The sequence below is a fragment of the Aulostomus chinensis genome, chromosome 21 (assembly GCF_037954235.1).
Source record: "Aulostomus chinensis isolate RoL2024-O1b breed Wild chromosome 21, RoL_Achi_v1.0, whole genome shotgun sequence".
Lineage (NCBI taxonomy): Eukaryota > Metazoa > Chordata > Actinopteri > Syngnathiformes > Aulostomidae > Aulostomus > Aulostomus chinensis.
In genome coordinates, this window is record NC_141340.1 from 19,133,075 (window position 1) to 19,153,551 (window position 20,477).

General features: G+C 52.3%; 3 protein-coding genes across 3 annotated transcripts in view; 1 reads left to right on the forward strand and 2 right to left on the reverse strand.

Moving 5' to 3' along the window:
• LOC147241938 (uncharacterized) overlaps positions 1 to 20,477 on the forward strand; it is a 179,576-nt gene that overhangs the window by 101,648 nt on the left and 57,451 nt on the right. The gene's annotated exons all lie outside the window — the stretch shown is intronic.
• LOC147241946 (uncharacterized) lies at positions 3,500 to 6,520 on the reverse strand. Its single transcript, XM_086192317.1, has 5 exons — positions 6,094 to 6,520; positions 5,792 to 6,004; positions 5,025 to 5,704; positions 4,826 to 4,908; positions 3,500 to 4,582 (listed from the first exon to the last, which is right to left on the reverse strand). Exons 1-4 carry the CDS (start codon positions 6,518 to 6,520, stop codon positions 4,903 to 4,905), a joined length of 1,326 nt encoding a protein of 441 aa, XP_086048443.1. The 3' UTR covers positions 3,500 to 4,582; positions 4,826 to 4,902.
• On the reverse strand, positions 7,030 to 12,450 carry LOC147241947 (uncharacterized). Its single transcript, XM_086192318.1, has 9 exons — positions 12,316 to 12,450; positions 10,660 to 11,130; positions 9,815 to 10,243; positions 8,694 to 9,215; positions 8,474 to 8,610; positions 8,319 to 8,390; positions 8,106 to 8,239; positions 7,564 to 8,006; positions 7,030 to 7,402 (listed from the first exon to the last, which is right to left on the reverse strand). The coding sequence occupies exons 3-9, from the start codon at positions 10,222 to 10,224 to the stop codon at positions 7,030 to 7,032; spliced, it is 2,091 nt and encodes a 696-aa protein (XP_086048444.1). The 5' UTR covers positions 10,225 to 10,243; positions 10,660 to 11,130; positions 12,316 to 12,450.

The window sequence follows — 20,477 nt, forward strand, 5'->3', positions numbered from 1 at the left end:
AGGGGCCCATTTTTTTGATGGGGCGCAGCGGCAGGTCGGCGACACCAGCCCTTTTTAAATTGCAAATCCATGCATTCATGGAGATGTTCAATGTGTTAAAAAATATCACAAGTGAGCAAGCAAAAAAGAAAGAAACAACACCAGGGCTTTGAAATAGTGATATATTTATTTAAAGTAAATGGATTCAAATACAAACAAAATCCAATAACACACATAAAAAAGTTCACTTCCTCCCCTGGTCGGCTATTTTCTGAGCCGGCCCGGGGTCAGGGTGTTGTCCTCTGGCGCAGTGTTGCCAACTCCTCAGTAAGGAAAGTCGCTTTTGGCTGTCCGAAAAGTCGCTAGAAGTCGCCAAACGATGCCGTCACCTAATTTGCCTAATGTGCACGTGATCGCAATGGATGCTGTAAGAGAGTAGACAAAAAGTGTTTTAAAAAAAAACTAAATATGTTTTATTATACGTTTATAAAATATGCATATATAATACTGTATAATGCAATGATTTGGTGACAACGAATGCAATGAGTGAACCTTCACATTTATTTAACATCCCGCTATCCGATCCCACTCTTCAGCGGCGGCTTTGCACATGTGCGATTCATTTGCTGCCTGGACGCAGAAGGGTGAGGGCTCTTTATTATGTCTATAGGTGAGGGTCTCTGCTCCACTCCTGACTGCAGCTGCCAACTGCCGCACCACTAGAGGCGGTGATCGCCTGTGTGTGACTGCTTTCGGGCGGAGCAGGAAGAGCCCACTGCTCGCTGAGAAAATGAATTGCAGAACAAAGATATGTGCTTTCACGGAAGTCTCCAAATGTCAGAAAAGTCTCCAAAAACACCAGGAATAGTCGCTAGATTTGTCGCTAGTCGCTTTTGACATAAAAAGTCGCCGTGGAGAGTTGGAAAGTCGCCAGATTTAGCGAGAAAGTCGCCAAGTTGGCAACACTGCTCTGGTGAGGGCACAGAATCTATCGGTGGTGCCGCCGCTGCCACGCATGACTTTTAAAAACAGTGTGGCCGTGGTCTTTTGTCTGTGGCAGTTCATAGTCCCTGCAGACATGGAGTTTGTGGGGATTACAGGTGGCAGCAGGGACTTCTTGACCCTCCTCCTCCATGTCAGCCAGCTTCTTCATCCGCCGGAGCATCATTCTGGGGATGGACTGCACGTGGCTCTCCCACTGCACAGCCACTGCTGAGCGGTGTGTTCTCTGTCCACTGTGGGGGGGAAGGAGTGTCCCCTGTAGAAGGTGTGACTAAAGTCTCTGTGCTGGGGTTCCCCATAGATGTAGAAGGGGTTCCCTTGACACCTGGCTCAGCCAGGAGGTCCCTGTCCTTCTCCTCGTTCTTCCTCCTCCTGTACACAGTCATTCTGCTGGGGACTCTGGCGGATCAGGAGGAAGTGGCAGTTTGTAGCTGTTGCTGCTTTTGCCTCTGCTGCTGCTGCTTGTGGCATCTTCTTCCTCTCCTGTCTTGAGCCTGGCTGGCTCTGACCAAAAGAAATGAAATGTGCCAAAGGAACACAATCGCTGTTTTAATATTAATCTTATTTTGCCACTGAGCCACCCTGCGATATACTACATCCATACATGTGCCTGACATCCCTGTAGAGTGAAACATTTTCAAGCTGCTGCACACACCTTGATCAGAGTTCTCCTGCTGCTTCAAGTGTTTAGTCTTGGAGAAACACAGTCTCTGCTCCATCCTGAAGGTGAATGAAGAAAGCAAAGGTCAACCTGCTGACCTTTGACCAATCATTGTCCTCCGAAACCCTCCCATGGATCTTCCTGATTGTTCACTTACCTCTGCAGGCAGCACAGCGGGGGCCAGTCGTTCGGCGGGGCAACTGCCATCTCCTGGAAGAAAAGGTGTCGTTCGAGACAAAGACATTCCTAGGAAAGTGCCGGTCAGGTTGTTGGGTGATGAACTCAAAGAGTGAATACTGAGTGTTTGCAGGAAGACAGGGAGGAAGGAAGACAGGGTGTGGAGCACCTTCACGGAGCCAAAGGGTTGCACAAGCGTCAAACCTGCTTGACAGCCACTAGCTGTCAGTGCTGTCAAAGATCAGACTGAAACTGTCACACACTGTAAGGAAGTAGCTGTCAGCTCGGTTGATGGGGTCCCGGCAGCAGAGGTTGATGGAGGTGGGAGGCAGAGTGGGACCGGCCACGTTACTTCTGCAGATGATGATGATGAAGACAACAACCAAACTGTTGACAATTAAATAAAAAAAAACCAACAATACTACAATGTCTTTTTTGTTGAGTAAATTGACCAACTCAAACTTTCGGGGTCTTTGCTCCTCTTCTCTGCCAGCCAGTCCTCCACAGAGCAACCCTCAGTCCGAGAACAGAAGTGCTCTCCTCTGTAGCGGCTGTGGCAATACCCTGTGTCATTGGCCGACGACAGCGCAAGCCCAGGAAGTGCGCAGTGGCCTTCCTGGGCTTTTTGAAGAAGAGAGCACATTGTTCCCAGGTCCGTCGGTCCTGCTGTTTGTGCAGCCTCCTGAAGAAGAATGTGCTGCGGGGTACAGCTTGTGAGGAGGTGGAGGTGGACAGTGCAGAGGAAGCAGCAGATGCAGATGGAGCCTGAGAGGTGGAGGCTGAATGAGCCCGAGAAGTGGAGGCCAATGGAACGGTGGAAGAGGAGGAGGAGGAGTGGGGCGATGGGTTCTGAGAGGTGGAGCTTGATGCAGCAGCAGATGGGGTGGTGGTGGAGGAGGCTGAGGTGGCGGCTGCTGCAGTAGAAGTGGCACTGGCCTCGAGGGCATGAAACACTTGGGGTGCCAGGGGCCCACGGTGAGTGTCTGCCCGACCAGACATGTCCTCTGGGTGCTGTGTTTCCAGAGGCTGGTGGGGCAGCGATGGGTCCTGCAGCAGAGCCATGGCAGAAGGTAGAGGCTCTGCTGCTTTTCTTTCTGCACTGAACCCTGTCACATTTACCACGACGGCTTGTGTCTCAGCCAATTTACAGCGCTCGCTGTACCTGGCACAGACAGAGAAGATCCAATAATAACAAAAAACAGTGAAGTCTCAATAATCACCATGTGGACATGATGAAGACAGCACTGGACTCTTACCACTACACAAGACTCCGCTGGTTCATGTGGAACGATACGCTCCAGCCGGCCTCCCAATTGGCCACTCGCCCCGCCGGCAAAGGACCAACGGGAGCGCCGTTATTCAAATTACCCACGCACCGGCTAGGAGGCGCTGTTATTTGTCGTGTAGACCGAGGGAAGCGCTGTTCTTCGCGGTTTATCAACTATCTATCCATCCGTCCACATGTTTAATATATATATAATACAGATGTAGATTTATGTTATAAATGTTTGTTATAAATAAATAAAAAGGAACTATCAAAGTATGACAAGCAAGAAAAACACAACACCAGGGCTTTGCAATACCGATATATTTTATTTTCAAAAACCTCAGCTGATCTCTCTCTGGCCGGCTCTTTTCCTCGCCAGCCAGAGGTCAGGGTGCAGTCCCTGCGGCATGGCACAGAATCTCTCTGTGGTTTTGCCGCCATCGCTCGTAAGACCGCTGAAAAAACTGTGCCCGTAGTCTTTGGTCATCAGCAGGCCACAGAGCTGGCAGATGTGGATCTTGTGAGGCTTGTGGGACTGACGGGCGGGGACTCGCCGACCCTCCTCCTGCTCCTCAGCGACCTGCTTCCTGATACGCCATGAGGTGGTTCTGGGGACAGACAGCAAGTGGCTCTCCCACTGTTGTCGCAGCCACCGCTCGGAAGTCCTCTTCCCCTTGTCCTCCATTGGGCAGAAGAAGCGCCCCGGTAGAAGGCGTGGTCTGATTCCAGGTGCTGGTGTTGCCCGCAGAAGTAGCAGGGTTTCCCCGGAGCCATGGCTTGGTCGGTCTGGGCGAGGAGCTCCATGTCCTTCTCCTCCTTCTTCTTCCTCCTTTGTAGGGTCACCCGGGTGGGGAGCCTGGCGGACGAGGAGGAGGAGGAGGAGGGGGTGGGATGGGGTAGGGGGGGCCATGCAGCAAGGTTCAGCAGCAGCTGGCTGGATGCGGAGGAGGAGGAGGAGGCTGAAGGTTGCGGCCGTCGCCGCTTACAGCTCTTGGGAAGCTGCTGCCTGCTACCGCTTGTGGCGTCTCCTTCCTCTTCCGTCCCTGGCTGGCTCCATACATCAGAGGAGGTGAACCCTGCTAAAGACACGACTATAAATAATATTCCGCACAGAGCGACACACGCACCCGGCCGTGTACTGCACCCATACTGTCTAGTCCCTTTAAAAGGGAAAAAAAAAAAAAACATTCAAGCTGCTGTACACACCTCAATCAGAGTCGTCCTCCTCCTCCTCCTGCTCCTGCTCCTCCAGGTGTTTGGCCTCAAACAAACGATTCCTAGGCTCCATCAGGAAGGCTAACGGACAGAGCAGAGGTGGTTCAGGCTGTTTTTAAAAGACTTAAGTCTAGGCTGGTCAGCCTGCTCACCTTTGAACGATCATTGGCCTCCCTCCTGTGGATCCTCCCCATTGTTCTCTCAGCTCCGCAGGCAGCACAGCAGGGGCCAGTCCTTCGGCGGGGCAGGAGGAAGGCAAACGCGTGAACGGCCACCATCTCCTGGAAGAAAAAGGTGTCGTCAGAGACAAAGACATTCCCAGATAAGTGTCCAGTCTAGACGTCGGGTGATCTACTTAAAGTGCCAATGCTGAGTGGTTGCAGGGAGGGGAGCCACCATCACGGAGTCAAAGAGCCGCACAAGCGTGAAACCAGCTAGACAGACACTACAGTTGTCAGTGGCTGTCAAAGATCACGCAGACCGACAAGGTTTAGACACTGTAAGTGAGTAAGTAAGTTAAGTACCTGTCATCTGGATCTTGGGGGTCCCGGCAGCAGGTTTCGATGGATCAGATGTGGGAGGCAGAGCGGGACCGGCCGCGTTACTTCTGCAGATGATGACGACGGCAACGAGAACAAAAGTGTTGGCAATGACCAACAAAACAAGAGGAAGAAGAAGAATACAATTTATTTATTTTTTTGTAGGGGAAATTGACCAACGCACCTTTTTGGGGTCCTTGCTCCTCTTCTCCGCTAGCCAGTCCTCCACGGTGCGACCCTCAGCCTGAGAACAGAAGTGCTCTCCTCCATAGCGGCTGTGGCCGTACTCTTTAGTTTTCGGCTGGCCACAGCGCGAGCACAGGAACCGCGAAGGGGACTTCCTGGGCTTTTTGAGGAAGAGAGCACCTTCTTCCTGGTCCCGTCGTGACTGCTCCTCGCGCAGCCTCCTGTAGAAGGCTGTGCTGCTGGGTACAGGATGCGAGGAGGTGGAGGTGGAGGCGGCAGCAGATGTCGTTGGAGCCTGAGAGTCGGAGGGCGATGGCGCCTGAGAGGTGGAGGCCGATGGAGCGGTGGAAGAGGAGGAGGAGGGGGGTGATGGAGCCTGCGAGGTGGAGCTTGATGCAGCAGCAGATGTGATGGTGGTGGAGGAGGAGGCAGCGGCAGCGGGCAGGGGTGCGCCAGGCTGAGGCTGTTGTGGCGGCGGCAGCAGATCAAACAAGTGAGTGGCAGAGAAGAAGCCGATGTCCGCCAGACTCTCCTCCTCCTCCTCTTGGTAGCCCTCGTCAGGCATCTCGGGCCCCTGTTCCGCCTGGTCCAGCTGGTCTGGAGTGTCTGGATCCTGGCCGGTTTTAATCAGCACGGCGCCCGTCTGGGAGAACAGGTACTCCACCCCGATGAGTTCCCCTGAAGGGAGGAAAGACAGGCCATGACCTCAAATGTTAAATAGGCGCGTGCGTGCGTGTGAGTGAGCGCTCCTCCCTGACAGTATACCTGTGTACTCCCCGGGCGGGGTGTAATTTTCAATCAGCGTCTGACCCAGGAACTCCTGGGTCAGCTGGTTGAAGCCGTGCTGAAACGCGGCACTGTAGCAGCGCAGCGTCGTCCGGCGGACTGGCTGCACCGAGGCCCTGCCTCGGTTCTCGTTCCACCTCACCAGTCCCTCCAGCAGGTACACCTGGAAGTGGAGGGCGCTGGCGCTCGTGCCTGCGAGGGAGGGAGGGGAGAAAGAAGTTAGAGGAGGACGGACGCAAAGAGCGTGAGAGATGAAAGATGCATTTCATGACGCGTCTCACCTGGGATGAAACGGCACTGGTGGAGGTGGAACGACTCCAGGGAGCTGGAGCCTCTGGCGCAGCGAAAAACGGGAAGCTTGACCCCCGCTCTGGTGACTTCCCCCACTTTCGCGTACAGGCTCACCCCCTCCGGATCCTGGATGCAAGCCAGGTGGCGACGCTGCGTCCTCCAGATGTCCTCCATCCTGCCGCGGTCAAGAAGCGGGACCCCCCTAGTGTCCGTCAGGTCCCAGAAGGAGTCCAGCAGCTCCTGGATGAGCTGCTCCGTCACTCGGGCTCCCCTGGTCCGACGGCGGCAGTGGCGGGCCAGCTCCCTGGGCGTGGGTGTCACCCTGGCGTCCCTCCCCTGCTCCGACTGCTTGGCCTCCACCAGGCGGGCCACGTCCCCGCCGTCCCACTCAAACATGGCGAAGGACAAGCGGGCCATGAAGGTGGCAAAAAGCTGGTGGCTGTCGGTGGTGATGCCTCTAGCCAAGCGGCGCATGAGGTGCCACACATCCAGGCGCACCACCAGCTGTTCCCAGTCCGCAAGCATGGCCGCCACCTGCAGAAGGAAAGGAAGATGCATTGGAGAAGGAAAACATGACACGTGTATGCAGGCACCGACACTCTCTCTCTTTCTCACACACACACTTCAAGCCCTTACTTTGCAAGGTGCGCCGCCCGTGCCGCAGCAGTCCCGGTTCACGTACAGGATCCGAGGAGGGTCCCGTCCAGCCTCCCTGTACCTCCGCACCAGCCCGTCCGCCATGGGCGCAAGCCCGCCCCCCTCAGCGGCGGTGAGGACGGAGATGAGCACCTGCCCGTGCTCGTTGCCCACATTGGTCACCCATTCGGCCGTCCCGGCGCCTTCCCCCGCGAGCTTCTTGGTCATCTGCGATGGAGGAGAAATGTGAGTAATTCCCTCCCTTTTTTTTTTCCTCCCCCAGTCACCTGTCAGCACCAGTCAGTCCACACTTGACCAAAAATGTGACAGCTTGCCTTTTTGGTGGAGTCCATCTTTAAGATGTCTCCAAAGATGGACGTGACCCTGGCTTTGGTCTCCATCAGACGAGTGAGGGCTTCTCGTACGTAGACGGAGAGGAGCCAGTGGACGGAGGGTACCGGGTGCATGGGCGGGAGCGACACGCGCCCGGGATGTTGTTGGAAACCCGGCACCCCGAGCTTGCGCAGCACCGACAGGTACAACATGGACCTGGTCATCCAGTCCCGGCAGTGCTGCTCCTCCAGGGTGGCGCGGAGGCGGGATGCCGAGTTGCCCAGGGTGCGCTCCTTGAGCTGCCCGATGACCGCTTTGTCACAGGACAGCCTGTCAAAGGAGGATGGATGAATTGAATGTCAAACAGGCGTTATCACATGACACCCCGACACCAACAACAAGTGCTACGATCGTAGAACGCTGTCAGTATTCAGGCCTGCGTTTCATGCGTTTTCACGTCCCGAGTGTGTTGTCGTGCCGCCGCCGCTTACTTGTAGGTGAGGACGGCCGGGAACATTTCCTGGTGGGGCTGGGCCAGCTGCTCCACGACGCAGGGCGCCCAGGCTGCGTACTTCCGCTGGCACGAGCCGCACTCGAGGTACTCGGTGCCAATGAAGTACCAGCCCGTCATGTCCAGGACTCTCCGCACCGTCCTGTACAGCCCGGCTCCAACCAGTCGGTGGCTGCAGTCGGGGCACACCAGCCTGTATGCCCACAACTTGTAGGGCAGCCAAAGGCAGAAGCGGCTCTGATAGAAGGCGTGGTGAGAGGCGGGGGGCTGCGCGTACAGCGGACGGGGCCCGGGGGGGTGCCACCACATGCGGAGGTCCGGGGTGAGGACCGATCTCCCTCTGGCATCCCGCATGAAGAGGGCCCGGCCCAGCCATTCGTGGTTCTCCTCCGGCAGCGTCTGCCTCCAGCCCTTGGGCAGCAGCTGCAAGCGTCACATTGATCAGTCAGCGGTTATGTCGAGACATCGATCTCTAGCTTTTAGGTTTCAGCTCTTTGTCATGCGTGATATACATCTCTGTACCTGTGCACCGGAGGAGGATGGGGCAGGGGTCTCGGGCCGTCCTCCTTCATCCCCCGCGGGCTCGCCAGGGGGAGGGGGGGTCCGGAAGAGGGAGGGTTTGGGTGGAGTGACAGCTGGCCCAGTGTCACCAATCTCTGTATATGACACACAAACACACAAGGGTCACACACCAGGACATGTACACACACACACCACGAGTCAATATTCACTTACGAGACTCCACTTCCATGGCAGCGGTGAGTAGATCTATGTCGGAAGACTCAGAGGGGGCGACAGATGTGGCGCCTGTAGTCGCACGTGGAAAAGAATAAGTACACAAGTCAAGTGCGCTCACACGGGCGAAATGTGTAGGAACAGGAGGAACTTACTGAATGAGGGCTGCTGTGCCGGCTGGTGGGAGGAGGCTGGTGCTCCAGCTTCCATATCCCTGCCCAGTATGTATGTCTGAAGCACATACATACGCGACCCAGGCCTCACCCTCTGCCTCTTCACCCACTGCACATAACTGCAGACAGCGAGACAACAAACAGTCAAGGCCTGGCCGTCCCGTCACTTGAACTGGACGCACCTCAAGAGAGCAACACTTACGATCTCCTTTCGCCGAGGGGGGAGTCGTACAGGTCCCGCAGGGTCACCTCGCAGTGAGCGCCGAAACCCACGACGGCCCCGTCCATGCCTCGCACCGACGAGTGCCCCTCGCACATCCTACGCCTCTCGATGGTGGCGGCCGTTTCTGGGAAGAGACGAGCGTAGGAGGCGAGGGCGTCCTTGTTTGCAGCCAGGAGCGACTCGCTGTCCCTCTCCTGCATGTGAGCAACCAGGAGGCTGCTGGCGTAGCCCACGTCGTTGCTCAGGAGCCACTTGAACGTCTGCCCCTGGTATTTGCCAAACTGGAGCTCGCTCTCACTGAGCACCAGCTGGAAGCAACCAGGGTCACCTCCGGCCTGGAGCACACGGGTCTTCGCGTCCTCCCTCACCAGGTCGGGCTTCTTGACCTGCATGACCTTCACTTTCCCAGCTTGGGCCAGCCATCTCGCTGCAGGCGTTGGAGCCAGGGTGAGCTCGCTTGACGTAGCTCCGTGAAATCGGAATACGGGTTTGTAATCCATTCTGCAAAGAGTCACGCAAAACACCCTCTTTTAGCATGACGCCTGTAATCAAACGCACCCACGCGGGCGCACACACACACACGCACAAATTACAGAAAATGCACTCTTTGCCACACAGCGCCTGCCTCATTCATTCCTTCAAGTATAATGAGCAATGTATATTCATCAACAGATTAAAAAAATATCGCGGAACTGTTGGCGTCCACGGCAGTGGAAAACGCTGTACTTCCGTCCACGTTAAGACACACAAACGGGAGCTACACGTTCGGACACGACACCGACATAAATATGTGATGTTTATTGCTTCAAGTAGGACGTTTGCATGGAACCCATATCAAGTCTCATATTTTCCATTCATTCATTCATTCATTCATTCATTCAAACGGACAGTACAAAGTGCGCTTGCAGAAGCCGCAAACCTCAAAACAGTTGCAAGAAATATCAACGGTGCGAGACACACGCCAAGTAGACTGTCATTGGGTGTGATGAAGTGCAAGCAGTAGCAAGACAGATCAACGATACAACACCCACAAAGTCTGTAATTCGGTGTGATAAAGCTTTTCGTCTTAGTAGCGGGAGGAAGGGCGCAGCAAGACTTACCTCTCTGAGTCACAGAAGAAGAGTGACGGAAAATGTCGAGCGGTGCCGGAAAAAGGTAGGTAGATCCTGTCGACCAATCCAAAAATCTGCTGGTTAAAGCGAGCCGCCGATTGGCCGGCTGACAAAAAGAACAGCCTATTCAAATTAGCCGCGCGCCGACTTGGAGACCGTCGGAGGCGCTGTGTTATTCGTCGTGGAGACTGAGGGAGGCTCTGTGTTATTCGTCGTGGAGACTGAGGGAGGCTCTGTGTTATTCGTCGTGGAGACTGAGGGAGGCGCTGTGTTATTCGTCGTGGAGACTGAGGGAGGCGCTGTGGTATTCGTTGTGGAGACTGAGGGAGGCGCTGTGTTATTCGTCGTGGAGACTGAGGGAGGCGCTGGTCGTCGTGGTTTATCAAACGTCGAGCCATCCGTCCACACGTGTAATACCTATAATATATATTACATAGTGTGTCATATTGTGTAGAACATATATATTACATAGTATGTAATATATAAATATATATTTATACATATATCACACATATATAGATAGATTTGTTCTCAATGTTTATGTTACAAATAAATCAAAACGAACGATCAAAGTATGACAAGCAAAAAAAACACAACACCAGGGCTTTGCAATACCGATACATTTTATTTTCAAAAACCTCAATTGTTTTCTCTCTGGCCGGCTCTTTTCCTCGCCAGCCAGAGGTCAGGGTGCAGTCCCTGCAACAGGGCATAGAATCTCTCTGTGGTTTTGCCACTGCCACAGCTCGCAAGACCGCTGAAAGCACTGTGCCCGTAGTCTTTGGTCTGCGGCTGGCCACAGAGCTGGCAGACGTGGATCTTGTGGGACTTACTCGCCAACCCTCCTCCTCCTCCTCCTCTGCGGCGACCCGCTTCCGGTTACGCCAGGGGGTGGTTCTGGGGACAGACGGCGCGTGGCTCTCCCACTGTTGTTGTAGCCACTGCTCAGCAGTCCTCTGTCCCTCGTCCCCCATGGGGCAGAAGAAGCGCCCCCGGTAGAAGGCGTGGTCCGAGTCCAGGTGCTGGGGTTGCCCGCAGACGTAGCAGGGGTTCCCCCGGGGCCATGGCTTGGTCAGTCTGGGCAAGGAGCTTCCTGTCCTTCTCCTTCTTCTTCCTCCTGTGTATCCCTGGTGGGGACCCTGGCGGACGAGGAGGAGGAGGAGGGTTGGGGGGGCGACGCGGCCGGCTCCGGCGGCTGCCTGGATGCGGAGGAGGAGGCTGAAGGGTGCGGCCGTCGCCGCTTGTGGCGTCTCCTTCCTCTCCCGTTCCTGGCTGGCCTTGTACATCAGAGGAGGTGAACCCTGCTAAAGACACACAACTATTAATAATATTCCGCATGGAGCGACACACGCAGCTGGCCGTGTACTGCACCCATACTGTTGTGGCGAGACGGGGGTGATGAAGTACAAGAGTTTTTGTTCAGATAATAAGCTAAACCGACAACGCCACCTGGGGAGTTTCGCCCCAGGAGATAGGTTTCATTCAAATTCACCATTAAGACACGCAAGTAAGTTTACTCAAGGCAGGAGACACGTCTGTAGAAACAAGCATGCTTTTTATTTAAAACACTAAAACACCACTCACACAGGGGCAAGTCAGGAGGGAAACTAATTTAAAGCTGAGGCTTACCAGGGTGCGTGGCCTACCGACTCATGCAGAGGATCCCAAATTATAAACACCTAGACACAAGTGACAATCACACACACAGCACACACACACACTGTGAGGATACCCCAAACCCAGGGGAGCACAGCACACAAAAGGGGGAAGGGGGGTCCCCGCCACCAGGTCACCACCACCACCGGACCTCAGCAACTAAGGAGAAACAAAAAGAAATTAGTGGGGTCGCAACAAAATTCAACAATCAAATATCCAAAAATTATACAAATCAGAAACTACACAACACAAACTACAAACAAAAGAAATAAAGGCAAAGGCTGAAAGAATAACCCACTGTTCTACCAAGATGGCAAAACCCAAGATATTAACAAATTAAGCCAGAAATAACAAAACAGAAATAAACAATAGGGGGGGGCTAACCCCACATTTCAGTCATTACATTAAAATTGTAACAAGGAAGATGATAAAACCTTGGCGCAAGCAAAGACAACAAAAAGAAAACAGAAACAAGGAAATGCAGAAAGCAAAATACAACAAAGGCCTACAACAAAGGCACAATGCAGGAAACAAACTATAAAGGAGACAAAACAATAAAAAACAAAATGTAATAGAGACAAAGCAGCAGCAGTCCTCCGTAGATGGCGCGTTAGTCGCTTAGTTCAAGACGCGGACCCGTTCTGCTGGTGCTGCCGTCACTCGCACACCATTGGCTGAGGGCTGGCTATCAGTTAGCGGATTGACCACTAGGACACACGCACACCAGAAGAGGGAGAGAGTACCGCGCAGCTACCAGCGTCCACCTACAATCAGGCTAAAGTTAGCCGCGTTAATGATCAGTAACGATTACAGGCAAAGAGGGAGAAACTTACCACAGGAGGCCATTTAGGTGACACACACACGAGCCTGGAGGGCACCAAATCGGCCGCTCTGCAGCACAATACACAATCATTAGCTCAATGCAACGTGAGCCAAGAGCAGCAGGTGAGCAGACAAGCCGCGTTACCTGTCCGAAGCAAAACATCCGGCGCGGAAATGACGTCACCCGTCAGGAGCAGCGAGAGAGAGAGATGGGGCAGGGAGGGAATCGCCCCTGTTATGAGTGAGGGCGCCTCCGGTGGTTGGCTGTGCAATTGCCAATTAGGAATGACAGCTCACAGCTGTCTGTGCTGCCACACTGTCTTGTCCTTTTTGAAGCGGGGGGGGGGGGGGGGGGGGACAAAAAAACAAACAGTTTTCAAGCTGCTGTACACACCTGGATCAGAGTCGTCCTCCTCCTCCTCCTCCTCTGGCTCCTTCAGGTGTTTGGCCTTAAACAAACGCTTCCCAGGCTCCATCACGAAGGTTAACGGAGAGAGCAGAGGTGGTTCAGGCTGTTTTTAAAAGACTTTACTCTGGGCTCGTCAGCCTGCTCACCTTTGACCGATCGTTGGCCTCCCTCCCGTGGATCCTCCCCATTGTTCTCTCACCTCCGCAGGCAGCACAGCAGGGGCCAGTCCTTCAGCGGGGCAGAAGGAAGGCAAACGCGTGAACGGCCGCCATCTCCTGGAAGAAAAAGGTGTCGTCAGAGACAAAGACATTCCCAGGAAAGTGTCCAGTCTGGACGTTGGGTGATCTACTTAAAGTGCCAATGCTGAGTGGCTGCAGGGAGGGGAGCCACCATCACGGAGCCAAAGAGCCACACAAGCGTGAAACCAGCTAGACAGACACTACAGCTGTCAGTGGCTGTCAAAGATCACGCAGACCGACAAGGTTTAGACACTGTAAGTGAGTAAGTAAGTTAAGTACCTGTCATCTGGATCTTGGGGGTCCCGGCCGCAGATTTCGATGGATCGGATGCGGCTGGGATCAGCTGGTGCGCCTGGATGTGTGTCCTCACTTCGTGAGGGGTGTCAGCAGCTGTATGCTACCTTCATGACTTGCTTGTCCTTGATTTGTTTTTTTTTGTTTTTTAGTGGAATGGGGGTGACATGGCTGCCTAGTGGAGGCCAAGCAGTCTCAGTAAGAAAGGGACGCTAGGCTGACACTGACACTCAGGGAGCTGGCCTGCCACTGCTGCTGTTGGACCAGCAAAGCTGGAGATGGAACTCCTGGGACCTGACAGAAACCACAGGCATCCTCATTGACATCATCCTGGATGGTGATCTGGAGGACGCATCATCCACGGCCCGCATCCAGGATCCGAAGGGGGTGAGCCTTTACACCAGTGGGGGGGGATCATCCCAGGTGAGACAAGTCATTCACTGCGTACAGCTCATGTACTTTTCGTCTCTGTCCATCAAACTTCTTGCTTCCTCCTCCAGTTCCAGGCTTACCTGATAACTCAGTAACGACAACCTTCTTCTTTGTATTAATATATTTACACTTGAATGAAGATGGCGTCCAAGATGGCGCTGTAGGAAACGGCAGCCACTCCGAACGCTCTGAGCACTGTTTTTGTTTCTACTGTTCTTTTTGTTCTTTTTGTTTCCTTTTCTTACCTTTACTTCCTTGAGAAGTTCATAAACGTATATCCTATGGATACGGCAACTTTACAAATGAGAGCCAACACTCTCGCTTATTCTAGAGTAATTGCTCTTAAAAACTTCAAACAGGGACACAGACACAACATCCCAGTGGAGCTGCGGAGACGCTACCGAGGCTGCAAAGCTGGGGCTAAGCTAAAGGCGCAGCTGGCACGAAACCGGAGGCGCTTCAAACCATCGATTCCCTCCGTGATTATGGGCAACGTCAATTCGCTACCGAATAAGATAGACGAGTTTGTCGCTCTGGAAAAACAGCGGATCTACCGTGAGTGCAGCTTGTTCATCCTAACGTAGACATGGCTAACCGATATTATACCGGATGCTAACGTTGACCTGCAAGGTTTCACTGCGGTGAGAGCGGACAGGGACATGAGGGCATGCGGGAAAAGCAAAGGTGGGGGACTTATTATCTACACCAACAACCATTGGTGTAACCCTGGCCATGTCTCAGTGAAGGTGGTTTTGTGTTGCCCTAATCTGGAGCTGCTAGCCGTTAGCATGAGGCCATATTATCTGCCGAGGGAGTTCAGTCACGTGATCTCCCTCTGTGTGTACATCCCTTCGACGGCGGACGCGGCCACTGCACGTGAAAGGATCCACAGTGTCACTGCACGGCTGCAGACCCAACATCCTGAGGCCTTCATGATCATTTCTGGAGACTTCAATCATATCACCCTGGACTCTACCCTGGCTGCTTTCCATCAGGTTGTCGACTGTCCCACAAGGAAGAACAGGACGATTGACCTACTGTATTCCAACGTTAAGGAGGCATACAGAGTCACCGCCCTCCCCCCACTGGGCAAGTCGGACCACAACCTGGTGCATGCACAGCCCCAGTACACCCCCCTGACAGGCAGTCTCTACCCGCACCATCAAGAGATGGACTCCTGCAGCAGAGGAGGCCCTGAGAGACTGCTACAACACCACACACTGGGATGTACTGCTGGGTGCACATGATGAGGACATAGATGGGATGACTCACTGTCTCACAGACTACCTCAACTTCTGTGCAGATGTGGTTGCCCCCACCAAGACTGTTCGGTGTTATCCAAATAACAAACCATGGATAACACACGAAGTCAAGGATGTCCTCAACAGGAAGAAGAGGGCCTTCAGGACAAAGGACAAGGAGGAGATGAGAGCAGCACAGAGGGAGGTGAAACGCTGCCTGAAGGAGGCAAAGGAGTCCTACAGGAGGAAGGTGGAGCAAAAGCTGAAGGAGAACAACTTGAGGGAGGTCTGGGAGGGTGTCAAAACCATCACCGGCCACAAAGCCAGGGCCAGCACGGAGGGGGGAGGGGTGGAGAGAGCAAATGACCTGAACAAGTTCTTCAACAGGTTCAGCCAGTCCACCTCACACCACCCTCCAACGCCCCCCCCCCCCTCCCCCTCTGCAACAGCTGAGCAGCCTCCTTCCTACTCCATGGCCCACCGCCCCTCCCCCTCCACAGCAACTGAACAGCCCCCCTCCACCCCTCCCTCCACCACCCCCCCCCCCTTCTCACAATCTCCACAACCCCCTCCTTGCTTCACAGCTGACCAGGTGAGAGGAGAACTGAGGAAGCTTCGGCCCCGAAAGGCAGCGGGACCAGACAGAGTGTGTCCCCGGCTCCTCAAGACCTGTGTTGCTGAACTGGGGGAGCCGCTACAACGGGTCTTCAACCTGAGTCTGCAGCTCGGGAAAGTGCCCACCCTATGGAAGACGTCATGTATCGTTCCAGTTCCTAAAAAGAACCGGCTCAGCGAGCTGAACGACTTCCGACCGGTGGCACTAACTTCACACCTGATGAAGACTCTGGAGCGGCTCTTCCTCAACCTCCTCAGGCCTCAGGTGCAGCATGCTGAGGACCCTCTACAGTTTGCCTACTGGGGGAAGGTCGGTGTGGAGGACGCAGTCCTCTACCTGCTACACCGAGCCCACTCGCATCTGGACAAGGGGAAAGGCACAGTGAGGATCCTCTTCCTGGATTTCTCAAGTGCCTTTAATACGATCCAGCCCCCTGCACTACAGGACAAGCTCATACGAATGCGAGTGGACCCTGGCCTGATTGCTTGTATATCCAGCTACCTCACTGACAGGCCACAGTTCGTCAGGCTGAAGGACATCACGTCTGACACTGTGGTCAGCAGCATCGGTGCTCCGCAGGGGACTGTACTGTCCCCTATCCTCTTCACCCTTTACACCGCGGACTTCTGCTATAACTCTGAACTGTGTCACATCCAGAAGTTCGCAGATGACACAGCCATCGCGGGGTGTATCAGGGACAATGAAGAGGAGGAGTACAGGTGCCTGGTGAGGAACTTTGTTGCCTGGTGCCACAACAACAGCCTGCAGCTCAACACCTCCAAAACTAAGGAGCTGGTCATTGACTTTGGGAGGGACAGACCCAGTCCTAGACCAGTTCTGATAGGAACGGAGGAGGTCGAGGTCGTACAGACCTATAAATATCTTGGGCTGTGGCTGGACAACAGGCTGGACTGGACAAGTAACACGAGGCAGCTGTACAAGAAGGCTCAGAGCAGGATGTACTTCCTGAGGAGGCTGAGAGCCTTCAACATCTGCAGGAGGCTCCTGTGGATGTTCTATCAGTCTGTGGTCTTCAGCGTCCTGTCCTACGCTGTGGTGTGCTGGGGAGGGAGTGTGACAAAGGCAGACCTCTCCAGGCTGGAGAAGCTGATCAGGCGGGCCAGCTCAGTGGTTGGGATGAAGCTGGACCCTCTGGCAACAGTAGAAGAGAGAGGAAATTTGGACAAACTGCTGGACATTCTGGACAATGTCAGCCACCCTCTGCACACTGTCACCACCAGCCAGAGAAGCCTGTTCAGCCAGAGGCTGCTCCTCCCCAAGTGCAGGACCAACAGACTGAAGAACTCCTTCATCCCCCGAGCCATCAAACTGTTAAACTCCTCACGGAGGGGGGGAGGGCCAACAGAAGGACTGTAGGAGAGGGCTGAGCACCATTAGCTTGCCTTGATAACAACCAGACACTCATTTGCAGTATAAGAGACTGTATATTATTATTTTTATTATTATTATTATTCTTGTTACTACTGCTGCTACTATTATTATTATTATTATTATCATTATTATTATTATTATAACTATTGTTATATTTTTTGATTATATTATATAATCATCATTATATTATATCATCATCATTATTATTGTTATAATTATATTATTGTTATAATAACAATTAAGAACAATTAATATTTTGATTATTCCTTTCACTATGCACATGTAAATATGCATATATATATATATATATATATATATATATATATATATATATATATATATATATATATATATAGTCTTTGTTTCCTCTTCTTTGCTATTTTTAGTCCATTCTATGGTAACAGTGCTGTGAATGTTTGTTGAGGAGAGTGCAATTTCCCTGGCGGAACGTCCAAAAGGGATTAATAAAGTAGTCTGTCTGTCTGTCTGTCTGTCTGTCATTTACTTGATAGAATTGCAGGCGAAACAATAACACGCTGTAGCAACGGCCGTTCACATAACAGACTGCTGGGTAGAGCCCGCGCATACCGCAATACAGGTTGGGTAGTACCGTAAATGCACTCACATAGTAGTGGAACTGTGGGTGACAAAAAATATATGGCAGTACATGAACAAAACGTTTACATACCTGCTGGAGAGACTGGTGAGGTGGAACGATACTGAGCCAGGGCCTCAGTGCAGCCAGCAGGGGACACTGCGCTGCTACAGTCCCCAGATGGAGCACGGCTTCAACCAGCTCACCATACCTGTCAAGTTTTGGATTTGAAAATAAGGGAAATTTTCTGGTGATCGCTGCAAGCCATCCCACCACCCCAATTAAGCTCCAGTATCCCTTACATCTTAAGACAGGTGTAAAAGATATCTAAAAACAACTTGTCAACCACTTACTAACTAAAATTAGGTGATCAGAATCTGATAGGCCTACCTTTGTTGACATTGAAATGCTGTGAAAATTCCTACATTATAATATCCGGGAACATCTCAGCTACACACTTGTTGAAGTCATCGCAGAAAGTAAAAGCAACGTTGTTTTTGGCACACAGCATTGCCATTTTAACCTCCGCATTTGTGACCTGGTCTGCCTCCGCGGTATTTCTAGTCAGAAATACTGACATCGCCTGGGCATGATTCCGTGCCTCGAGCCCGCGCTTGTGCTTGGCGGATTTCTCATGCTGGCTGACATCATTCCTTCCTCCGTGGGAGACACTAAAGTCGCTATTACAAATCCTACAGAAAGCGCGGCTATCCCCCTTTCTGCTCCTCATTAGAAAGGTAAATTCAGAGTTCCATTTATCGAGGTATTTACAGGAAGACTTAGTTTTTTTGGCAGGAATGCCTTCGGTGTCACGTCCGTGATCCATCTCTCTTTTGTTTGTTTCCCGCCGTCGGCACTAACCTCGCGACAACTGCCACCCAGACTACTGCAGGTGGCAATTCTCGCGAGGCTAGTGTAAGAGTTCAGCAGAGGATTTTTTTTTTCATTGTAATACGGGAGATTTACGGGAGAATACTAAAACGGGAGGAGGGCGGGAAAGAGGGGTAAAATACGGGAGTTTCCCGGCCAAAACGGGAGACTTGACAGCTATGCAGCTCACCCAGGAGTTCCTGAGTAAGACGCTGGCTGAATTACACCAAGCCTGGCAACTACACAGGTATGTCCTCAGGGAAGGGGGGTCATTTTTCACACATCTGTTTTTCAATTTGTGGTCATGGTCTCTCTGCTCCCTTCAGGGGAACTCACTGGGGTGGAGTCCCTTTACTCCCAGACAGGTGCTGTGCTGCTGAAGACTAGCTGGGATCCAGGCACTCTGGACCAGCTGGACAATGGGGATCGGGGATGACATGGCAGACGAGGAGGACATCCCCTTCACCTTTGTTCGTTGGTGTCTGGTGCTGAGCCTGCTACAGTGTACCAGCCCCCCTTTTTTTTCCTTCCTCAGGATGTCTGGACTAACCCCTTCAGAACACTTAATTCTGAAAGGGGAGCAGAACAGTTCCCCTCTCCACCTTTCTAATTCACCACTTATATCAACACTTGCTTCTGTTTTAAGATGTTTACCAGTCCTCGTCCCCTGACTCAACAGGTCTTTCTCACCTCTGCAACCTCAAACCCTGGGATTCCAAACATTTGTCTTGTAGCAAAACCCAGTAAACTCATAGACACCCATGCATATTAACATGTTTAGACTGCTTCTGTCTGTAGTTACGCTTCCCTTGCCTCTTCATTGTCATAACTCTGAACAATCTTATTCTCTAAGTGATTGCTATCCATTAGCATCTAAATTCTTGATTTTCATGATTCATCAATCACCACTCACAGTTGCTATACTATTGCCCTCCTGTGAGCCTTGACTCTCCATCCTGACCAGTGGAGAGAAGCCACCTTCCTCCTGAGAGGAGGAGCTTTGTCAAATCTTAGGGGGAGCTACGGTTGACGAGGAAGTCCTCCCCACCAGCTCGTTGGCGAGGAATCAGACACCGATGGAAGCAATCCAGCTGAGAAACCAAGCTGGCTGCTGCAATAACAAGGGTTCATGCTGCATCTACTCAGGCCTCGACTCCTCTCTCAGTACCAAACTCATCCTGACTCTGTAGAGCCTGGTCAGCCCTCCATTCAGTTTTTGGAGGTCACTATCATTCATCCTGCACACTTTTTTTTTTACTGTCCACTTTGAAGCGCAGATAAATTGAGGCTAACTCATATGTGCTTTACTGTCTTAAGTGTTTTTTGTAATTGTATTAAATCCTCTTCAATTTCCAAGAGGTGTGTGTGTGTGTGTGTGTGTGTGTGTGTGTGTGTGTGTGTGTGTGTGTGTGTGTGTACACTCCCGATCAAAATCTTAAGAACAGTTAAAGTGGGAGCCTGAGATTCCACCTTCTGGAGTGTCTCTCAAGGTCTGTAATCCTTTGCTGGTTTATGTCCATGCGACCTGCCTCTTTGTTGATTTTTTTTGGTCCAAAGTGCCCACTCTTCCATTCACGTCTTTTATCTCCTCACATGCAAAGTCCACATTTTTTCCGACACCAGCAATTTGTAGCCCAACATCATCCATTCTCTCATTGATTAGTTTTGATAGGGTGGCAACAACCTCCACATCTGCTGCCTTTGCATGAATGGGCTTTTTTGGTGCCAGACACTGGCTGGGCGAGATGGGTAACGGTGGGAATTCGTCATCAATTCCTCCATTGGTGGAAGAACAAGCGAGGCAGCCTTATGATCATTGCACTTAGAATTCAGCGGTGAGGTAAAATTGAAATCAGTCCATGAGGATAATAGAAGAAAATATCTCAACTGTACAACAGATGTGTGTTTAATGACAGAATAGACTAACATGGAACTGTTGAGTCAAAGCATTGTTGACATAAAACTGGGATGAGCCCACACGTTCTCTTTTAGGTCATTTGCTTTAGCGGCTGCAACTTTACTCCTCACGCTGTCATGAGCATCAGTGTCAGGCAGCTATTCAGAGACAATAAAAAATGGTACATG

Excerpts from the sequence above, each read along its gene's own strand:
- LOC147241946 (XM_086192317.1), bottom strand. The coding sequence starts at position 6,520 with ATGGCCCGCTTGTCCTTCGCCATGTTTGAGTGGGACGGCGGGGACGTG. Across the intron at positions 6,005-6,093 it reads CCAGTGCCGTTTCATCCCAG|GCACGAGCGCCAGCGCCCTC; the intron begins GTGAGACGCGTC and ends CCTCCCTCGCAG. Across the intron at positions 5,705-5,791 it reads CCCGCCCGGGGAGTACACAG|GGGAACTCATCGGGGTGGAG; the intron begins GTATACTGTCAG and ends TCCTCCCTTCAG.
- LOC147241947 (XM_086192318.1), bottom strand. The coding sequence starts at position 10,224 with ATGGCTCGACGTTTGATAAACCACGACGACCAGCGCCTCCCTCAGTCT. Across the intron at positions 9,216-9,814 it reads TTCTTCTGTGACTCAGAGAG|AATGGATTACAAACCCGTAT; the intron begins GTAAGTCTTGCT and ends GACTCTTTGCAG. Across the intron at positions 7,403-7,563 it reads CCGGCCGTCCTCACCTACAA|GCTGTCCTGTGACAAAGCGG; the intron begins GTAAGCGGCGGC and ends CTCCTTTGACAG.